Source organism: Prionailurus viverrinus, chromosome D1, assembly GCF_022837055.1.
Source record: "Prionailurus viverrinus isolate Anna chromosome D1, UM_Priviv_1.0, whole genome shotgun sequence".
Taxonomy (NCBI): domain Eukaryota; kingdom Metazoa; phylum Chordata; class Mammalia; order Carnivora; family Felidae; genus Prionailurus; species Prionailurus viverrinus.
In genome coordinates, this window is record NC_062570.1 from 90,349,485 (window position 1) to 90,368,477 (window position 18,993).

Here is an 18,993-nt window from a genome sequence, read left to right on the forward strand (position 1 = left end):
CTGTCAGCGCAGAGCCTGACCTGCGGCTTGAACTCATGAACTGTGAGATGCTAACCTGAGCTGAAATCAAGAGTCAGAAGCTTAACCAATTGAGCCACCCAGATGCCCCTCAGAGGATAGTTTCTAATCGACTGACATAAGTTGTTTTCCTGACTCCACCCACAGGCATGTGGGAGAGGGCATGGGGACGTTTGTTTGACAGTGAGTAATTGACTGAGTGATACTTTAGTGAAGTCAGAGTTACTACTTTTCCCTGCTCATTAGCTGAGTAGGTCTTGGGCAAGATGCCTCATTTTCCCCATCTGTAAAATGGGAACAAAAACATGACCTACCTTAGAGGTCGTTGTTGGTTTACATGAAATAACACATGCAAAGCATTCAGCGCATAGTGTGGGTGTTGGGTGGGGGACAGAGTAGGGGAGTGGTCAAGATCGTGGCCTCTAAAGCCAGACTACCTGAGTTCAGTGCCCAGCATAGCCCCTTACCAGCTGTGTGACCTTGAGCAAGTTGCTTTACCTCTGTGTGTTTTAGTTTTCTGTTCTATAAAACCAGGGGTGTTAGGCCCTAACCTTATAAGATTGTCGTGAGGACTAAATAAAGTGTTATTTGTCAAGTGCTCAGAACAGTGACTAGCACAGAGGAAGACAGAGTAACGCGGTTATTAAACTTAACTGTATGCGTATTTGTTATTCTAAAGTGTCGTCCAACCCTTTTAATGGGAAATTAACATAAAAATACCTAACATCTTGGTTTCAGGTTGGTGGTGCTATTCTATACCCACGGAGAACATACTTTTATTTAAGACAGGTTAAAGAATTTTTAGATCTTAAAAACAATACTGACATTCTTTTTTTTTTCTTCCTTACCAACATTCGGGAAGCTTAAATTTTTATGTGCACTTTTAAAGAATGACAGATGTTAGTCCTTTAAAACACACACACACACACACACACGCACACACACACACACACACACAGCAGAGAATAGCCACTATAAATATGGACAAAGCAAGACCCAACAGCAGCCTGGAATTCTATCGGGTCAGATGTCTCAGCTGCTTGAAAGAAAAAGCCCCTGTCCAGGGAGAGACAAACATAAAGATTAAGAAAGAGGTAATTAGTTACAAATGTGAATCATCTCAGTTGACCTTGACTCAAAGGTCAGCCTTGTCCTCAGTCTCTTCTCTTGCTGTCTGTACTGATTGATTTTTAAATCCAACTACAGAGAAGTGGTTTTTCAATTGGTCCTGAAGAAACCTGCCAGGCCGGCAGCCTTCCTCGCTGACATTTAAAGTAGACAGAGTTTGGTGTGGTTTCAATCGGGTTTTAAATGTCAGTTGTCTTTTGGCACGGGGGGCTACCCCTAGGATGGGTGGGGAAGGGCACTTGGGTGGGGACTTGTTTATCTGGGAAGCCCTGAGGTTTGGGGGGGTCGGTTAATGCTGCTTACAAAGTATGCCAGCCACTTAACTAATAACCACATGTCATTTTCCATCGAGAGCTTAATCAGAGAAACGGCTTGGTGAATATTGAGTCTCTTTCTGGGGGTGTGGGGTGGGAACTGGTTTTCACAGTTTTGAATCTGGGATTTTCCTTAGTACTAGACTGGAGAGAAAGCTATCCTGGATACTGTTTATTTAAATGTAGGTTTTAAGTTTCCTGTAGGTGCAGAGCCCTTTAAAAAAAAAAAAAAAAGGTGTTTGGCTCCCCAGTGCCTGGAAAGTACCTGGAACATAAGAGATGCCCAGTGAAGTTTCTTGGGAGAGAGGGAGGGGTTGTCTACCACAGATACAGGAGATGATATTAGGTGGTATGCACAATGACGTTAAGTAATACTGGTCTTCGTGGCTAGAATGTATTTTCCTTTCTTTTCCTTTCATGCTTCGGATTGTGCCCAGGGAGAGTCTCGCTTTGAGCCACTGTATCTTTGACACTCCTGCAGGACTTGGAGATCTCCCTTGTTTCAGAAAGACAGAGCACGCCTCGAACTTAGTGTCTTCAGCTAGGAACACTGATTAGGATTTCATAAAATATTTTTTCTTTGCCTCGAGTTGATGGTTGAGTTACATTCTGTTTATGGCAAATGATGTTGCTATAGTTTCATTTTTTAAACATATTTATGTTTTAAAAAGTGGACTGATTTAAGAAAAATAGTATGCAAAGAATAACAGTTTAGGGGACCCTGGCGATGGCCAGATGGTGAAGGTGGTTCTAGAGAGAGTCAGGTTTGGAAAGCCCAATGCTGGGCACTGCTTGAAGGTGGGCTGGTTCCAAAGCCATGCAAGGAAGAACTGTCCATGAAGGAGGATGGAAGGGAGGAGGGAGGTCTAGGAGGGAGGGCTTATAGAGACCAGCCTTCACATTCAACTAGCAGACGTGCTGTGAAGAAGGAAAAGTCTGAATGGGCTCCAGAAAGAACACGCCTCCAGCAAGGAGGAAGGAGGAAGTCCATGGGCAAATAAGGAACAGAACATGAGGGTGGAGGTGAGACCCCAAAGGGAGAGGTCGATGAATGGGCTCTTTGGGCTCTGGGCTTTTCTGTGTGACATGAAGGATTGGGTGCCCCCTCCCTGCCGTCTGCATTTAGCGATGAACTCACATCTCCTGGGACCCAGAGAGATCTCTTCTGGGTTGGGTTGGGTCGCATCTCTCCAACCCAGAGATCTCTACTTGCAGAACCTTCTCTGTGGCTCTGCTTTTGAAGGTGAGCATTCTCAATTTGTAGCTTCAAGGAAAGATTCACTGAAGGGTATCTTCAGTCAGGAATAATGAAAATGACCTGAGGTGAAGGCAGAGGGGAAGCAGGTGGGAAAAGAGTGCTTATCTTGTGTCTGCACACAGAGAAGACAGGCCATTTGATCCACAGAAGCATAGAGAGATTTCCATAAGAAACTGGCGGGAAAAAATCTGACATTTCCAGTGTTGAATTTTCTCTTTCCCTCTGTTTTGGGCCTGGAAGGAAAGCTGGGGTTTCCCAGGGAACTCTATCATAGAGACAGCTCTGTGGGATCACTGTTTCCTTAGAACTTTGGAAATGATGATCAGAAGTGCTCTACATTTTTCTATCACCTAATTAATGGTTAACCACGTCGGTGGTGCAGGGCATGGGGTTGGGGGGGGGGGGGGGGAGGAGTGGCTGCAGATAGAGTATTCTGTGCTCCTGTATCTGCTGGCTGTGTTGTGTTTGTTGCAAGTTTTTACCCCAAGCCCGGAAAGTTAAATTCCCTTTGGTGAAACTAGAGTTTTGCTTGATACAGAAACTCAGTTTCTAGTCAGTAGCTCTGAACAAGATAGTACCTAGGAAAAGGGGAAATTTAGTCACCCCAGTGCCCAAAGGCCACAGATGGCCTGGTAGCGTTTGATCTAAATACTTCCATTACTGCTCATGTCTTGTGAGAGCCCCAGGAGGCCAGTCCCTCTTAGCTCATCATTATCAGGGAAGATTCGTTAAGGGCTTGTGGCACATGGCAGAACCAAAGGAGGAGACCCATGGAAGTGTCATGGTCACCATGGAGTTCGACACTGAAGACAGAGCAGGGATGTGGATACCTCTATGCAGGTACCACACAGGGTAGTGTTACCTGAAAACCTGAGTGGATGGTAAAGGCTTACAAACAGGCCCAGGATAAGTATACTTTGTAGGGACAAAGCTGGGTGGGACTTGTAAGAATCCACAGATTCTTCCTGGGTGGAGAGATGATAAAGATTGGGGAAAATCACTTTCATGTGATTTTTTTTTTTTTTTTCCAAACCCAAATTGACTGGAGGCAAAAAGTTTCAGCTCCTCTTTGGTCAGCCTGGGAGGTCTTCCCAAACACATGGGGTTCCCCAAAAGGAAAGGGGTGATTAGGTGGATGGAGGGGAGCAAGAGATGGGGCTTTGAACAAGTGGGCTGAGCTCCAGCAAAAAGATAAGGGGAGAAGATGATACCCTTAGGGGAGAAGATGGTTGCGAGGTTACGTTTTGGATTTGGCAAGTACTTGGAAGAAAGCCCTTGTGGAGTCTGTAAACTTGGGAGTGGCTCAGAAACTTTGCTTGGGCACTGTGAGGGGAGGGAATGGGGTGGTGCCAGTCTGGGGGCTGCAAGAAGGACCCCTGGATGTCCCAGGCTGCACTGTGTGGGGCTGCCCGCCAGCCAGCCGCGTTCCCTGTCAGCTCCGCCATGCTTAATCTCCTCGGCGATTGCCTGGAATCTGTGCAATTATTTGAATATTTTTATTGTACTTTCTCTCACGTTTTATGAGGATAAGTGGGAAAATGGGCCTTGAAATTGATAACCATAGGTCTTAATATAATTGAGATAAAGATGAAAATCCGCGGGCATGCTGCAATGGCGGATCTTTAGCCTCATTGGACTTGGGTGATTGCACATTCTATTGTTAAAGAAGGAACACGTAGGTACAAAATGCTGAAAATCTATCACCCGAAGATGAGCTCCGAAGGTGAGGTGTAATTAGGGGTTTTATAATCCTTAGCTCTGTGGGAACAGAACTCCGAACATCATGTAAGTGTCTTGTTCCACACGAATACGTGTTTTCAGGAACCCACTATGGGTGAAATTGGGTGATTTCCTATAGAGCAGGCAGGGAATGGCAGCAGCCAGGTTTAAGGCACCAGTGAAGGAAGGTTGGAAGGCAGAGGTAGATGCTGGAAATGCACATGTGTTCCAATAAGTGCAAACATTCAGCAGTTCAGTGGCCATGAGGGGTAAAGACTGAGTTGGAAGGGCTGAGAAATATTTGTTAAGCATGGAAAGCACCAGGGCAACTGTCTCTGAGGCTGCTTAAGAGCTATATGGAGGGGACGCCTGGGTGGCTCAGTCAGTTAAGCGTCTGACGTTGGTTCAGGTCATGATCTCATGGTCAGTGAGTTTGAGCCCTGTGTCAGGCTCTGTACTGACAGCCCAGAGCCTGGAGGCTGCTTCAGACTCGGTGTCTCCTCTTTCTCTCTGTCCCTCTTCCACTCACACTCTGTCTCTGTCTCTCTCTCAAAAATAAATAAATGTTGTTGTTGTTGTTGTTTTTTAAAAAAAACAAGGGCTATACGGAGGACAAAAATCCATAGTCACGACGGCAAACATTTTCATGCATTTATGCACCAGCCACTCTTTAAAGCTGATGGTTCTCGAAGTGTGGTCCCCGGGCCAGCATCTTCCGCACCACCTGAGAGCGCGTTGCCAAGGCAGATTTTCAGGCCCCGCCTCGGACTCACAGAATCAGACACTGGGGATGGGGCCCAGAACTCTGTGATTCTGATACCTAATCAAGTCTGAGAAAATGCTGGAAGCATTCTCCCTGTGCCAAGTCACTTACTCCTCCTGACAGCTGATGAGGAAGATTTTGTTATTACTGTTCTGCAGATACTATGACTGCAGCTCTCAGAAGGGAGGTTATCCAAGATCGCACAGCTGGTAAAATGTAGAGCAAGTGTCAGACTCAGGCCCTCTGGCCATGGAAGAAAAATCTTCTGGATTATACCCTAAATGTTAAAATGCCCGTAAGGCATTCCCTGAAAAACTCCACGGAAGAGAAATTTCAGGGTTTTTAAATTTTATTTATTTATTTTTGGTGTCCAGAGAAACAGACAGGGACTGTTTTCCAGCTTCCTATAAAATGACTTTTTTAAAAGCCCGAATTCACCCTCTACCACCAAAATGGTGCTGAATGAAGGATTCGCATATGTAGCAAGTTTTTCGTCTTTTTCACAGTCCCATCTGGGGATTTCTGTCTGGTCTCATCACACTGCCACATCCCCTCCCCGCCCCCATCCACACACCAGGACTGGTTTATTAGGAACTCTCTGGGCTTGGGGACGAGTCGTGTTTATAAGGCTTTTTGTTGCTTATCTAGGAAGGCACCCAGGTTCACAGGAAATGCAGACATCCTTAGATATGATGGCTGTACTTTCAAAGCTGCAGCGGGGAAAAAAGGAGGTGGCCCATAGTTTCCATCCCTGGCTTAGTGCCAGTGCCAGGAACCTTTGTGGATCTTGATATCACTGGAAACATGCCTGGATTAGAAAAGAATTGTTGGCTAAGAAGAGTTCTCTGTAGGCAGAGTGGCATGCTTCTAGATGCCTCCGGGGTAGGAAAGAATGTCTCATTTAGGAATGGAACCCACCTAGGAGCCATGTGTGAGCCTTGCTGGACAGTGAGTGTGTGTGGGTAGCGGAGAGGGAGGCCCTGAGGAAGTACTTCGGGGGAGGCAGAATTTGGGAAGCTGGTAGCAGGGTTGGGCAGTGGAAATGGCCCAGCTGGATAGAGGTTTCATGGCGGAACTCCGTCCCGTCACCCGAGATTGCTAAACCGACTGCTCCCCGTATGTGTGATCCTGAAGTGGATCTCCTCTCCCTTCCCCTTTGGGCAAGGACACAAGAAACCTCCCCAGTGGACAGGGCAGAAGAACAGGATGGCTAAAAGCACCAGACCTTCTTCCGGGTGGGTCTGGATTCCCATCCTTGCTGGAACGCTCACTGGCTGGGTAACTGCAGGCATGTCACTTAACCTCTCTGAGCCTCAGTTCTCTTAGTGATACGCTAACTGAGATCATGGTACCGACTTCAAAAAGTTGATGCGGTTACTAGATGAGATGTTGTAGATGCAAAGTCCTTGGTATTTAGGGAGCGGTCAACATACGGTAGCTATTTGTATCTTTATATATATTGTTTTATTATTGCTAAAATAAACCAGGGGAATATAATGGGGGTTTGGATTCAGACCAATCTGGGTGCTAGTTCTGGTCTCACATCTGCTAGTTGCTACTCTGAGCCTCCGTTTCTTCATCTGTACGAAAGGCATAGTTTGTGGGAAAGGTACAATGAGCTAGTTAGTGCATGCAAAGGGTTTAATACAGTGCCTGACAAGAGTAAAAACCAGTGAATAACTCTACTGTCATTCTTTCTTCTTCTTCTTCTTCTTCTTCTTCTTCTTCTTCTTCTTCTTCTTCTTCATCATCATCATCATCGCTAAAGCAGTGGCAGGCAGCCTTAGCATTTACAGGATTCCTGCTGTTGGAAAGTTCTTTCCTCTGGGAAGATGGGTTAGTGTCCTTCTCCCCACCCACACCCCCCAGCCTGTAGGTTCCCTGTTTCCCTGAGTTCCTCCGGTGGGTTTGGGGAAGTACCTGCTTGACAAGAGGTGCACACTGTTGACAAGCCCACCTTCTCCTCTGTCTTCCCCTGCTTCCTCCTGCCTGCCCTCCATGATCAGCTAGGATGAGCTGAATCTGTCCCACCCACTCAAGATTGGGTGGTTTTGGATGCCTTTCCCCAGACATCCTTGTTTTTTGGGTTTGTTTTTGTTTTTTTTTTTTTTTTTTTGCATTTTTCCTAGTTGAACTTCATTTTTCTGTTGGTGGCGTATTTTTTGATGTCTTAGACGTGTCAGCTGTCTTTCATGTCTAGGCTCCTCTGCTGGTTGATTCAAGTGATGTGTATTCCACATCCAAGTTCATTTATGGGGTGGGGGCAAGGCACCAAGTAACAATGGGCCTCGTTCCCAGTCCCAAGTCATTTCCTAGGTGGCTGCTATTTAATGTAAACGGTTGTTGGCTCCAAGCCATCGGGCCAGGGAGGTGGTGCAGTTGCCGCCATTGGGCAGGGAACGGGACCAGAGAAAGGTCGGGTTCTTCCCAGCCCTGGCACCACACAGCTCCATCACCACAGCCTGCAGCAAGCATGTCCTCAGCGCCTTCCAGAATCATGCCTTTGTTAAGGGCCGGGAATGCAGTGAGGCGAGTTCCAGGAAGAGATGCTTAAAAGGACAGACCATCCAAGATGGATGCCTGAGTCAAGACTGGTTCTTTTCGTTTTCCTTTGTCCTTCTGGGGGGAAGGAGGGGGATGTCTCAGCAGCCTTAAGCCCCACAGATGTCCAGTTGGCGTATCCTGAGGTGAAGCGAGCAGCACACAGAGTGGCTGCAGCCAGGGTTGGGGAGGTCGGTCTCCCTTTCCCGTGGGCCTGCTGCTGCAGCCTGTGGTGGACAGGAGACCCCCCCCCCCCCCCCCGCGAGATCGGAACCTTTGCACCGTCAGTACACACATCCAGGATGGTCAAGAGGCCCTCCCTGAGTTACCAGCACTTGAGCCACAGCTCTGCCAGCCCCGGGGCGGGGAAGCCTGCCCCCGGGGCCCCTCCCCAGGTGCTGCAGGGCCTGCCCCAACCCTACCCTCCTTGCATTTGGGCCTGGGCCCCCCAGCATTTCGGGGAATGAGAGGACAGTGTGGGGCCGGAGGCAGGGTGAGGGAGACCCTGTGGGACCAGTACGCGCAGGGGTGGGGGAGTGGGGGGGGAGCAGGTGTTGAAAAATCCTCCTGGGGAGGTGATAGGAGGCAGGACCACAAGTGAACCCTATCAGATTTCACTTACAAAACACAAGTTTGAAGATAAAAAATACTAAGAATTAAAATGGCAACTGCAGCGCATTAAACCCCAAGCAGGAAGCCCTTCAGGCCATGAGGCCCAGAGGAACATAGGACCATTTGGAGGGTAGGAGCCTGGGGACTGCAAATTCCCAGGAGAGAAGACTGTTGGCTCAGTTTGAGACCTGGGTCAGCAATGGGATAGGAAACAGGCCAATCAGCTAAGTCGGAGATGCAGGCTGTGATCAAGGGGTTTGAGCTTGCACAGTGGGGCACAGATCCATTGAGTGCATGGCGGGAGATTCTCTGGAGAGCAGGGGCTGTGGGCTAGGCTGGGCCCAGAGATCCTTTCTCTGCGTGCACGTGACAAACAAAAGCTGGAGACCAGTTAATCAGCTGTAAAATAAGAGCAAAATTCACAAATGCCTACGGATAGAAGAATCTGCAAGATGCTTTTGAAAGGTGCTTTAGTTTCCTGGAAAAGGACGAGTCCACCGAAATAGCCTCAAAACTGCATGTGACTAGTGGATTTTGACCACAGGGCTGGGGAGATGGCAGAATATGGCTAGAGGCTCCTTAAATCCCCTCCTGAGCCCAAGTTTCTATTGCTCTTATTTTGGCCTAAGTTATAGAACTGCCATGCTGTGTATCATGAGGATTTTAAAAGAGTATTTTCTTTTCCATTTCTCCATAATACACAAATCATTCCTTTTCATTGAAAAAAAAATGTCTTTTTTTTCTTTCCCCAAATGTCTCCTTGAAGGGGGAGAAGTAGGAGTGAGAGGGAAGAAGAACCTGAGCCATCGTTTAAAGCTTATCCCTTAAGGTACAGATACAGAGTGATTTTTATCAAGTAAAGAAAACGTCAACAGATTTAGGGACCCTGTATCACTTTCTCCCCTCTTCTACATATTTTGTCTCTTATCTTGATTTCTTAAAAGTTCAAAATGGGCTTCAGCACCAAAACAGGCAATATATATATTCAGCCAATGTTTATTAACATCTGCTATGTTTGGGGCACTGTTCTCAGAGCAGTAAGAAATGGCCTTCACCGCTAAGGACCTAGTGAGTATGATACAGGGTTTGAATTTGTTTCTTTAACTCATGACATCGCCTGGACTAGGCTTTTATCTCTCTCTTGTCAGTAGTTCCTGTTCTCCCACCACTCTACCCCCACCCCTGCCATTTAAAATGTAGACGTCATAGGACAAAGTCACAAAAACTGCATTAAGAGGGAGGCACAATCACATCCACAGGTGCATTGCAGAAACATGACATCTTGGAAGGTTGTAAAGTTGTTTTGGAAGAAGCCTGGGACATCTGTGTTGGCATCAAAGGTGGTGACAGAGACTAATGGCATCAGGAGCCCTTGCACAGAGCACCCAGGGGAAGTTCTGAGAACTTCACCTGGATGGGTGATAGGGACCCACACAGAGACTTGAGGCCCCAGCTGCTCAGAAACATGCAGGTGGAGCGACCGCCTTCTGGAAGGCACCTGCACAGTCCTTTCCTGTCCAGCCCGGCTGTCACAGAGCCTTGCTTCTGATAGTCTAAATTTGGTGCAGTGGTGTTTTCTTGCTTTCTGACCCAGAAGCTGTTGGGATTCATTTGCTTGGCTGGAAGGTGGAGACTGCAGGTGGGGTCTCACTGGAACTACCTCTCGGTTCCATTGTTCTATGTAAAGGAATTGATTTTTGTCTCCTTTAACAGAGTTGGTGTTCTCCTAGAAGATGTCATTCTGACTTTGAGTTGGGGTTCCATCTTGACACTAAACGCTGGCCAACTACTTTTTGAAGTTAGATCATCTCTTGTGAATTTTAATAGGGCTTCTGAAATTTGGTTTATATGTGTGAGTCACAGAAATGTGACAGTTCCTTTGACAAAATATTTTAATATATTTGATGTAGGCCCATTCATTACCGACTCTCTTTAACTCCCACTCCTTTGTGAAGATAGATGGGCTAAGAGAACAGCTATTATCGTCAATGCCCATTACCACTGAGTACTAAGGACATGAGATACTGTGTGTGTGTGTGTGTGTGTGTGTGTGTGTGTGTGTGTGTGTGTAATGACTAAGTCTTATAAGAACTTTATGATGTTGCTGGTATGGTGCCATTTTACAGCTGAGGAAGTCAAGTATTAGAGAAAGTTCAGGATCACACAGCTCGAGTGTGGCCGAGCTGGGACTTGAGCCCCCGTCTGATATCCAAATTCTTTCCACTCTGCTATGCACGAGAGTTTGCATCATTGTCATCGTTGCAACAGGGTTTTAAGGTTTTATAAAGGAGACTACTAAGAAATGCATTAGGTTTTCTGTAGGATACAGATCACCATGGGCCCCCTGCCCCCTAAGCATAGGACTTTGATAATCTGATAATGTGAGGTGAGTGGAGAGGCACCAGCGCATCCTTGCTCTTGGAGCTTCTGTGACCTGTGAAGAGGCTGCTCCACTTCTTATGGGACCAGCGCTAGCCCTTCAAGGGGGCTCTGGGTGGGGAGACTTGCTAGAAGGCAACAAAGCAGAGTGGAGAGAACATGGCTTCTGGAGCTAAGAAGACCTGGTCTGTCTCCTGTAGGCGGTCTCTTCACTGACCGTCAGTAAAGTGAGGGTCATGGCACCAACCGGCTAGGACTGTTGGGAGGGTTGCAATTAGGTGAAATGAAGGATATAAACCCTCTGACATGCGCAGAACACTCAGCAGTTGCTAGGTACAATTGCACAAGGACTTAACCGTACTCTCTCTTTCCACAGCTTTCCATGCACACCCTCACTGGTGGACACATACTCACGGCTGCTTAAGGTTTTGCACACAGTCTCTTTCATGCTTGCGTGGGAAACCCTAAATTCATCTCTTAAAAAAATATATTATCTCTGCACAATTTCCCATTACCTCAACGCTCCCTTTTCTGAGTTTAGATGAAGGGCTTGAAGGACATCGGGTGTCCACCACAGGCCTGCCGTAGGACTCAGCCAAGCCTGTGGCATGCCTCCTCCCTGCTTGGAGGCATGGAATGGTGGTTGAGTTTGGCTCTCGTCTCCCTCGTTTGCCGTGGGATGTCTTGTTGACTTCTCCCGAAGCCTGATCTTCCAAGAGGACAGATGGCTTCTAGTACTTGGAAGCGTGACTGGCATCCAAGGGCCCAGAGCCCCGCGCCCTCGCCCATTGGACGTGGAAGAGATTTTGTCGGTGCGTGAAGTAGCCCAACCCTTGTGTTCTTTGTTCTCTCTTGACAGAATCAGCTTCTTGCCAAAGGCCTGTTGTTTGTGGAGGAGAAGATTAAGCTGTGTGAAGGCAAGTACAAGGCAGCCCTCGTACAGTGGGCCCTGTGACTCAGCCTCTGCTGTTTGGACAGCTGAAATGCTTCTGTCCAAGAGTGGCAGGCTCCAAGTGAGTGATTCACCCTGTCTCTCGCTCCCCCCGCGAGCGGCCTCACTTGCTTGGAGCCAGCCACTGTGGCTGTGCCAGTCAGATCTGTTTTTCGAAAAATGAGGTGGGATTGGGGTGGTCTTCTCCGAGAACCCTCGCCGAGGGTGTTTCACGGGATGCGTGCTGGCGGTCCCCTGTGGAGGGATAAATTCTACCACGGATCCTGACGTGCTGTTTTCCCTCGTCTGACCCAGGCTATTTCTAACTGGCCTTTTTCATCTTAGTTGAGGTCCTATATGACAGGAGGCCTACCTGTTTGGGGGGCATTAGGCTAAACAGGCCCCTGCTGAATGGCGTATGATTTGATAGGCAATGGAAGATTCCTGGCCTGAAAAGATTTTAGAGCCCAGCAGACAGAATAGAAAGGGACCGAATGGAGATGGAAGATGGGACCAAGGCAAGAAGTGGCCAACCCCAGGACTCTATCAAGGGCTACCTCTCAGCTGCCTCCAAGGTGGATTCTGACCTTAGCTTACCACCTACTTCTTTGGTGATTTTTGCCAAGTTTCTAGTTCCTTTGAGCCTTGGTTTTTACTGATTATTTATTTTTGAAAATTTTTTATTAAAATTTTTTTAAGTTTATTTTGAGAGAGAGAGAGAAATAGAGAGAGAAAGAGAATCCCAAGCAGGCACTATGCTCAGCGCAGAGCCCAGTGCAGGGCTTGAACTCATGAACCGTGAGATCATGACCTGAGTCGAAATCAAGAGTCAGATGCTTAACTGGCTGAGCCACCCAGGCGCCCCAGTTTTTTATCATTTTTAAAATGACCAAATGGGCTAGGGGTTATAAGGAGTATAAGGAGTGTACCTGGCGTAGCATCATACTTGGCATGCCGTAGGTCCACAAACTGGTTTCTTTTTTTTTTTTTTTTTTTTTTTTTTTTTGGTACTTTAGCCTAAAGACCTCTATCTGTAGGTCAAATTTACTACTAGTCCCAGACATATCAGGCCATAGAGCATCCCTTTTTTTTCACCTCCATTCCCTGGGAAAGAGATTCTTGTTCCATGAAGTGTCCCCTGGGAAGACAAAGTAGGAGACAAATGAGAAGCTGACACCGGAAAGTTCCGGTGGTTGGCCCACAGTAAGTGCTCAGCAGACCTTTGGATGAATAGAGATTAGAAATTAACTTCCATATATGTGACAGCTGACTGAACTTGTAGCCTTGTTTTCCTTCCATATAGCTGTATTCAGGCTTTTTCAACCTTATAAACACCCACTAGCCCAGGGTCTTAGTTTTAAGTGAGTGGCTTTGACAGGGATTTTGTGCCCCTTTTGCATTTAACAGTCGGGCCAGTACACAAGTACGGACAGTGGCTGCCTAGTAAAGGGGGGGAAGGGAAGCGTGGTCTCTGGCCACATTATTTGTCTGTAAGTCACCTGAGGGGTTACTACATGCTCCTGCAAATGTGGGAAACCAGCTTCATGAAAAAGATACCGAGCAAAACCAGGTCTGTAAGTGTTTTCAGGGAAGAGTCGATGTCTCTTATTCCAGTGACGCTTGACACGGATACATTTGGAGTGAAGGCTCAGAAATGGTGCTGAATGGGGTAATGGGGTGCTGAATGGTGCTGAATGGTGCTGAATGGTGCTGAATGGGGCTGAAGGTCATCTGAGGTTCTCTGCCTCTGCCCTAAAGCACGCCATGGGGCACCAGGGCGGGGGTTCTCCCCGGGTCCGTGCTGGCCATGAGGTCTGCATGTCACCTCTGCACAGTGAAAGAGGTGGAGAACCTTGAAGGGCCTTTCCTGTCTTCAGCCAGAACTTCTCCACTTTTTTATTTCATGTATTACAACCCCACGAAAGATTTTATTTGACAGAAAGGATTCCCTTGCTATAGGATCCATCCTATCACTGAACAGACCGTACTCTGTTGACCTAATTGTTTTATGGACACATTGTACATGTGTCCCTTATGGCCGCAGAAAGGACAGAGGCAGCTCTTATCCTTGTGTTGATCTTTTGTGGGCAGGATCTGCCGTGTTTCTTCCAGGAATCTTTCCCAGAGCTTTCGTGGCCTTGACCGTAAGGAGTCCCTGATTCCCCTTCTATGGGCTTCCGGTGATCTAAACTCCTGTGGCACATTTAGAGGACAGTTTTTATAGGGTGGTTGTCTAGAAGCTTCTGTGCAGCCCCCTTCATCTTTGCGGGGAGCTAAGTCCTTAGGGGCTGTTTCTGGAGGTGAAGTCACCTCCCTGAAACTCTTTCTTCCCCGGGGTCACCCTGTTTTGTTAGCCTGTGTCAGTCGGACATTCTTCTCTGAACACTTTCCAAAACCTCCATTACTCTGTGAAGTTCGAAGCCAGCAATTAGACCCGAGTTCCCAGGAGAGGTGCCTTCCTGCTGCTGGGTTGAAAGATTACCTCATGTGCTGACGAGCTCTCCATCCTGGCGGTGGAGGGGAATAAGCGGGCACCGGCACAGATCTGCAGGATTCTCCTGCCCTTCCTTCGTGTCGGGAAGGCCTCTGCTGGGCTTTATAATGGAAGGCTTAGGATACAGGCCGTCAATAAAGCAGCTGGAATATGGCCTTTTCTCCTGTGCAGTACGTTCCCCGGGTGTTGGGTTCACCTTGGTTTTGGGTACCAGGATGGCTTAACATGTCAGATGTTCCTTTTGAGCTCCCCGACTCCTCCCTGCCACGAACTAGCATAGCCTACATTTGAAAAGATTGGTTCGTTCAGACATTGGTTGATTATCAGCCATCTACCAGGCACTTTGCTAGGTGCTGGGGACACGGTGGTGAACAAAACCATCCTAGGATTCCAGGCCCTCGTGGATTAGCTCATAACCCAGTGGTGAAGAGAGAGATTAATCGAATCATTATGAAATATAACACTGTAACTGCAGCAGGTACTAAGAATACAGTCTGGGGCACCTGGGTGACTCGGTTGGACGTCCGGCTTTGGCTCAGGTCACGATCTCGCGGTTCGTGGGTTCGAGCCCCGCATCGGGCTCAGAGCCTGGAGCCTGCTGGGATTCTGTGTCTCCCTTTCTCTCTGCCCTTCCCCTGTTCCTGCTCTGTCTCTCTCTCAAAAATAAATAAAAATTTAAAAGATTAAAAAAAAAAAAAGAATACAGTTTGTAGGAGGGAGGTTTGACCCATGGGCGAGACTTTGCTATAGAAGTGATGCTGGAGCTGAAACTAAAAGAATAGGCAGGTGTAGGTGAGGCAGAAAGAGGGGTAAAGAATAGTCTAGGCAAAGGGACTAGCACATGCAAATGCCCTGTGGTGTACAGAGCATGGTGAGCCTGAGGGGCTGAAATAAAATCCACATACTTAGGGGAATAGAGAAGGAGGGTGAGGATGCAGAAGAAGGAAACAGACTGTCCCCTCCAGATTGCCCGTGTTGCGGATGTTCCCTTGATCTAAGACCAAAGGAAAATGTTGGAGCTAATTATTAAGTCCTGTTGTGTCCTGTCCCATGCTGGGGCTAAATGTTAACCCCCTTCACTCACCAGCCGCAGCATCTGCGAAAGCCTGTACCCTTGATACTTGTGATTCATTCACTCAGAGATTTCTAAAAAGTAATTTATTGATCTGGCAACATGCCAGACACCAGAAATAATAATGGTGGGGCAGGACAGACAGGACCCAGACGCCCATCCCATTCTAGGAGAGGAGACAGAGAAGTCAATCAGTGATTCCAACAACGTGTAATTAGCACTTTGTGAGGCAAATTACAGGGGACTATGGATTTGCATTTTTCCCCTAGCGTGTGTCTCTCCAAGCTTTCAAAAATCCATGCATCTTTGGCCCCGCTAGCTGCTGGTTCTGCCCTTGTTCTGTTCTCTCTCCCAGCCGCTGCTTTTATTGTCCATTAAATTAATAGGCGGAAGAGGCTAAATGAATCTTTCAAGATCTGTTCAGTGGAACTGGCAGTGTTTTGCCAAACGCATCTTTCAGTGTCTAATCTTGGCCGACCCAGTTTCTCGGCCTCAGATGAGCAAAGATGGTGCCCAATCAGCTCTGTTATCTAGGTCATTAAAAAGCAGCCACCGTGTAGGCTCCTCTCTGCCAGTGCCAGCCTTTCCTGCAGGTGCGGGGTTCCTGGCACGGCCTTCTGGTGGCATTGGGTGACCCATGTACACCCAGCCTGGGAGCGGTGCCTGACCAGTGGCTCAGGATCCCAGGGGTGAGCGTAAGTATAGCATCAGGAGGCGGGGCCTGAGTTCTGCAGGTGATACGCTGCCTCCCTCTCCCCGCTGGTTATTGCAAACCAGTGGGTGGAAGTGACAGTTTCCAGGCCCTTCTTTTCACCTCCTTGTCCCAACAGCTCAAATCCAGAATAAAAACCCAGTGTCGTAGTGATTAGAAAATCAAAACAATATATAATTGTGCATGTGATCGTCCCAGATAATGTTGGTCAAGGGCATGGATTCTGGAATCCCAGCTCTGCCTTCTAGCCGTGTGATGTTAGGCTAGACACCTGGCCTGTCTCTCTGAGCCTGTAAAGTGAGGGAATAGTTTATTCATGAAATGTAGATGAGGAGTTTAGTACAGTGCCTGAGAATGTTGTTACCATTCTCACCACAGCAGCAGCTGTTCTGTGATTTCCAGACTTCAGCTCCCTTTCCTGGATTGGGGGAAAGAAGACATATTTGCCTCTTTTCAGTTAAGTCTTTCCACTCATTCCCACGTTTACTTGTAGCAATGCCTCCTAGATGAAATGTAGGTCATGAGTTACCTGCCCCCATGCTCCCTTTGACACGGAGCAGTCTCTAGCCTCTCCTGCAAGTAATGACAAATTCTTTTTCTTTCTTTCTCCCCTCCCATCTTCTCGCCCTCGTGTAGGTGAAAATCGCATTGAGGTTCTGGCTGAAGTGTGGGACCACTTCTTCACTGAGACTCTCCCCACCCTGCAGGCAATATTTTATCCAGTTCAGGTCAGTCTCGGAGGAACGACCTCCTGCCGGCCTCAGCACTCTGTCTCACTCCTTGGCCTTTGCCAGCTCGGGCCTCCTGGTGAACCGGGGAGAGGCAGGACGTTGGGTGCCTGAGTCGGCTAAGGACCTTGGGGCTCTTTGAAGGGCTCTCTGGTCTGTGTTTAGCATCTGACCTCCAGCAAAGAGAGAGCGCCTGCGTAACTAGCAATTTGTAGGCTCTCCTCACCCTCTTGGTTTTGAATATGCCTTGTATGTTCTCAGAGTGGTTTGTTTCTTCCAGCTTTTCAGAAGCAGAGATGGGGTAGGGAAACTGTTTTCTTTTCTGTCCCTTTCTTTCTTTGCTCCCCCCTCCCTTTCTTTGAAGCACAATTTTAAGGCAGGGTTCCTGTTGTACCAAACTGTGGGAAAGGAATAATGTTTCTTGCCCTCTGTAAGGGATTCCCGAAGACAAGTAGCCACATGATGTAGCAGAAAGAACACTAGACTGAGAATCAGTAGTTGGTCCTGGGCAAACTCATTTCACTTCTCTGAGCATAGCTCGGTTTCATCTGCCAAATGTGGAATTTCGTGTGAGCAGTGAGTAGCATCTCTTTGGTATTATTGTGTGACCTGGGCTTCTCCTAACACTTGAGGTGATTTCCTTCCATCTTCCCGCAGAGTCTAATAGCAGGACGAGGCATTGCCACTGCAGAGTAGACGCCCCCGAAGGCAGGTGTACCAATCGATGTTCCTCTCCCAGACTCACCTCTCCATCCTGCATTAACACTGCCCCCCCCCCACCCCGCCCTTGGGCTTAAGGCTCCTATCTCACCTGGCTTTGGGGAAGTGTGGGTGTGGGGCATAGCAGCTGAGCCATCAACAGTGGTAGGAATGACCCTGGTACCAGACCTAAGGGCCCACATGCTTTGTTTGCTCTGAATGGTATTTTATGGGAGCTTGGAATTCTTTTAAATATGTATCAATATTTAAACATTGGGAAGTTATGCCTACAGAGCTCCTTTCCATTTCTGGCCTGCCCCTAACAATTTTTAGTAGAAGCCTCTGGCCTGCACAGCTCACTGCTCTTTTGATTCCCTTCCTTTACCCTTGGGTCCATCCTTTACCCCCGTGAGGGGGTTTGCAGCATTTATGTAGACAGTTCAGCCCCCGTACCCTGTGATAGTCACTAGGCCAGCACTGGGTCCTAAGAAGACAGACCTAGGGTAGGATTCCCAGATTTAGCGAATAAAATGACAGGATGCTGAGTTAGATTTCAATTTCAGATAAACAATGAATAATGCAACATTTGGGGTGTACTTCTACTAAAAAATGATTCACATTCTACTGGACATCCTCTGTTTTATTTGGCATCCTGTTGGCGGGGGTGTATAGACCCGGGTCTCTCTCTTGGGACCTGGTGGGCATGGAATTTCAAGGGGTGGGTGTATCCAGATGGGTTTAGAATGGAAGTGTGGCACCTGAGTGAGCATGGCCCTGGGACAATCGTCAGATGGCCAAGAAGGGCCCTCACGTACATCCAAGCGGGAGCCCAGCTGTGAGGGTCTGAGGACGTTACTGTCCTGCTTCTCTCGAAGAATCAGAAGCTCCGGTGACAGGTGATGCTGCCCGTCCATCCGCTTCCCCACACACAGTTTCCCAAGTGCTGTTGCTGCCGCTGCTGTTCCAGACACCCCACCGCGGGAAGCCCTGAGTTAGCGGTTCTCACTACTGGTGGTAACACACCAAGGTGTCTGTTTGTCCAGCTAGATCCTTCTTAGAGCCCCCTGCCTGGATGGGTGTCTGACACCTACTTCCTCACTGGACAGGTGTGGTTTTGAGTACCTACTGTGTTCAAGGGTGTGGAAGCTTGCCTTCATCTTCCTACCTCATAAGGGGAAAGGAACCCTGGAGGGGAAGCGAGGGCAGAGACCTAAGAGACAGGCGGTCAGTGTCGAGTGCTGGCGTGTGGGGCAAAAAGTAGCAACTGTAGCACCTTAAGGCGGTGGGGAAGGCAATCAGGGAGGGGGGTGGTTGACCCGAGCCTGGAAGGCACTCGTGGTGGTTGTGTGCATCTCTTGGTGGAGGGAGGGGGGGGATGCGGGGATGGTAACCCTAAGGAGTTACGGGAAACGTAAAACTTCCTTAAGCCTTGGCAGACTTGTGGGATGAAAAGCTACATCCTGTTTGGCAGGTGCCTTGATGATATCTTTGGCTCTCCCGAGAGCAACCCATCTTTGGTGTGTGTTGTACATATATGTGCAAAGGAGAGTCTAGGAAAGGGGCCCTCCTTTCTCTTTTGGGAAACTTTGGCAGCTCTAAAATCAACCGGTTAATGTTTGAGATCC

General features: G+C 48.1%; 1 protein-coding gene across 6 annotated transcripts in view; it reads left to right on the forward strand.

Annotated features, from left to right (window-relative positions):
* Positions 1-18,993, forward strand: part of PRR5L (proline rich 5 like) — a 73,855-nt gene that overhangs the window by 37,149 nt on the left and 17,713 nt on the right. For 5 of the 6 annotated variants that reach the window (XM_047878828.1, XM_047878834.1, XM_047878832.1 and 2 more), the window contains exons 5-6: positions 11,592-11,649; positions 16,578-16,669. In XM_047878828.1, coding sequence (XP_047734784.1) covers positions 11,592-11,649; positions 16,578-16,669 — 150 coding nt within the window. The remainder of the gene's footprint in view (positions 1-11,591; positions 11,650-16,577; positions 16,670-18,993) is intronic. The other variant, XM_047878833.1, reaches the window with a different exon arrangement.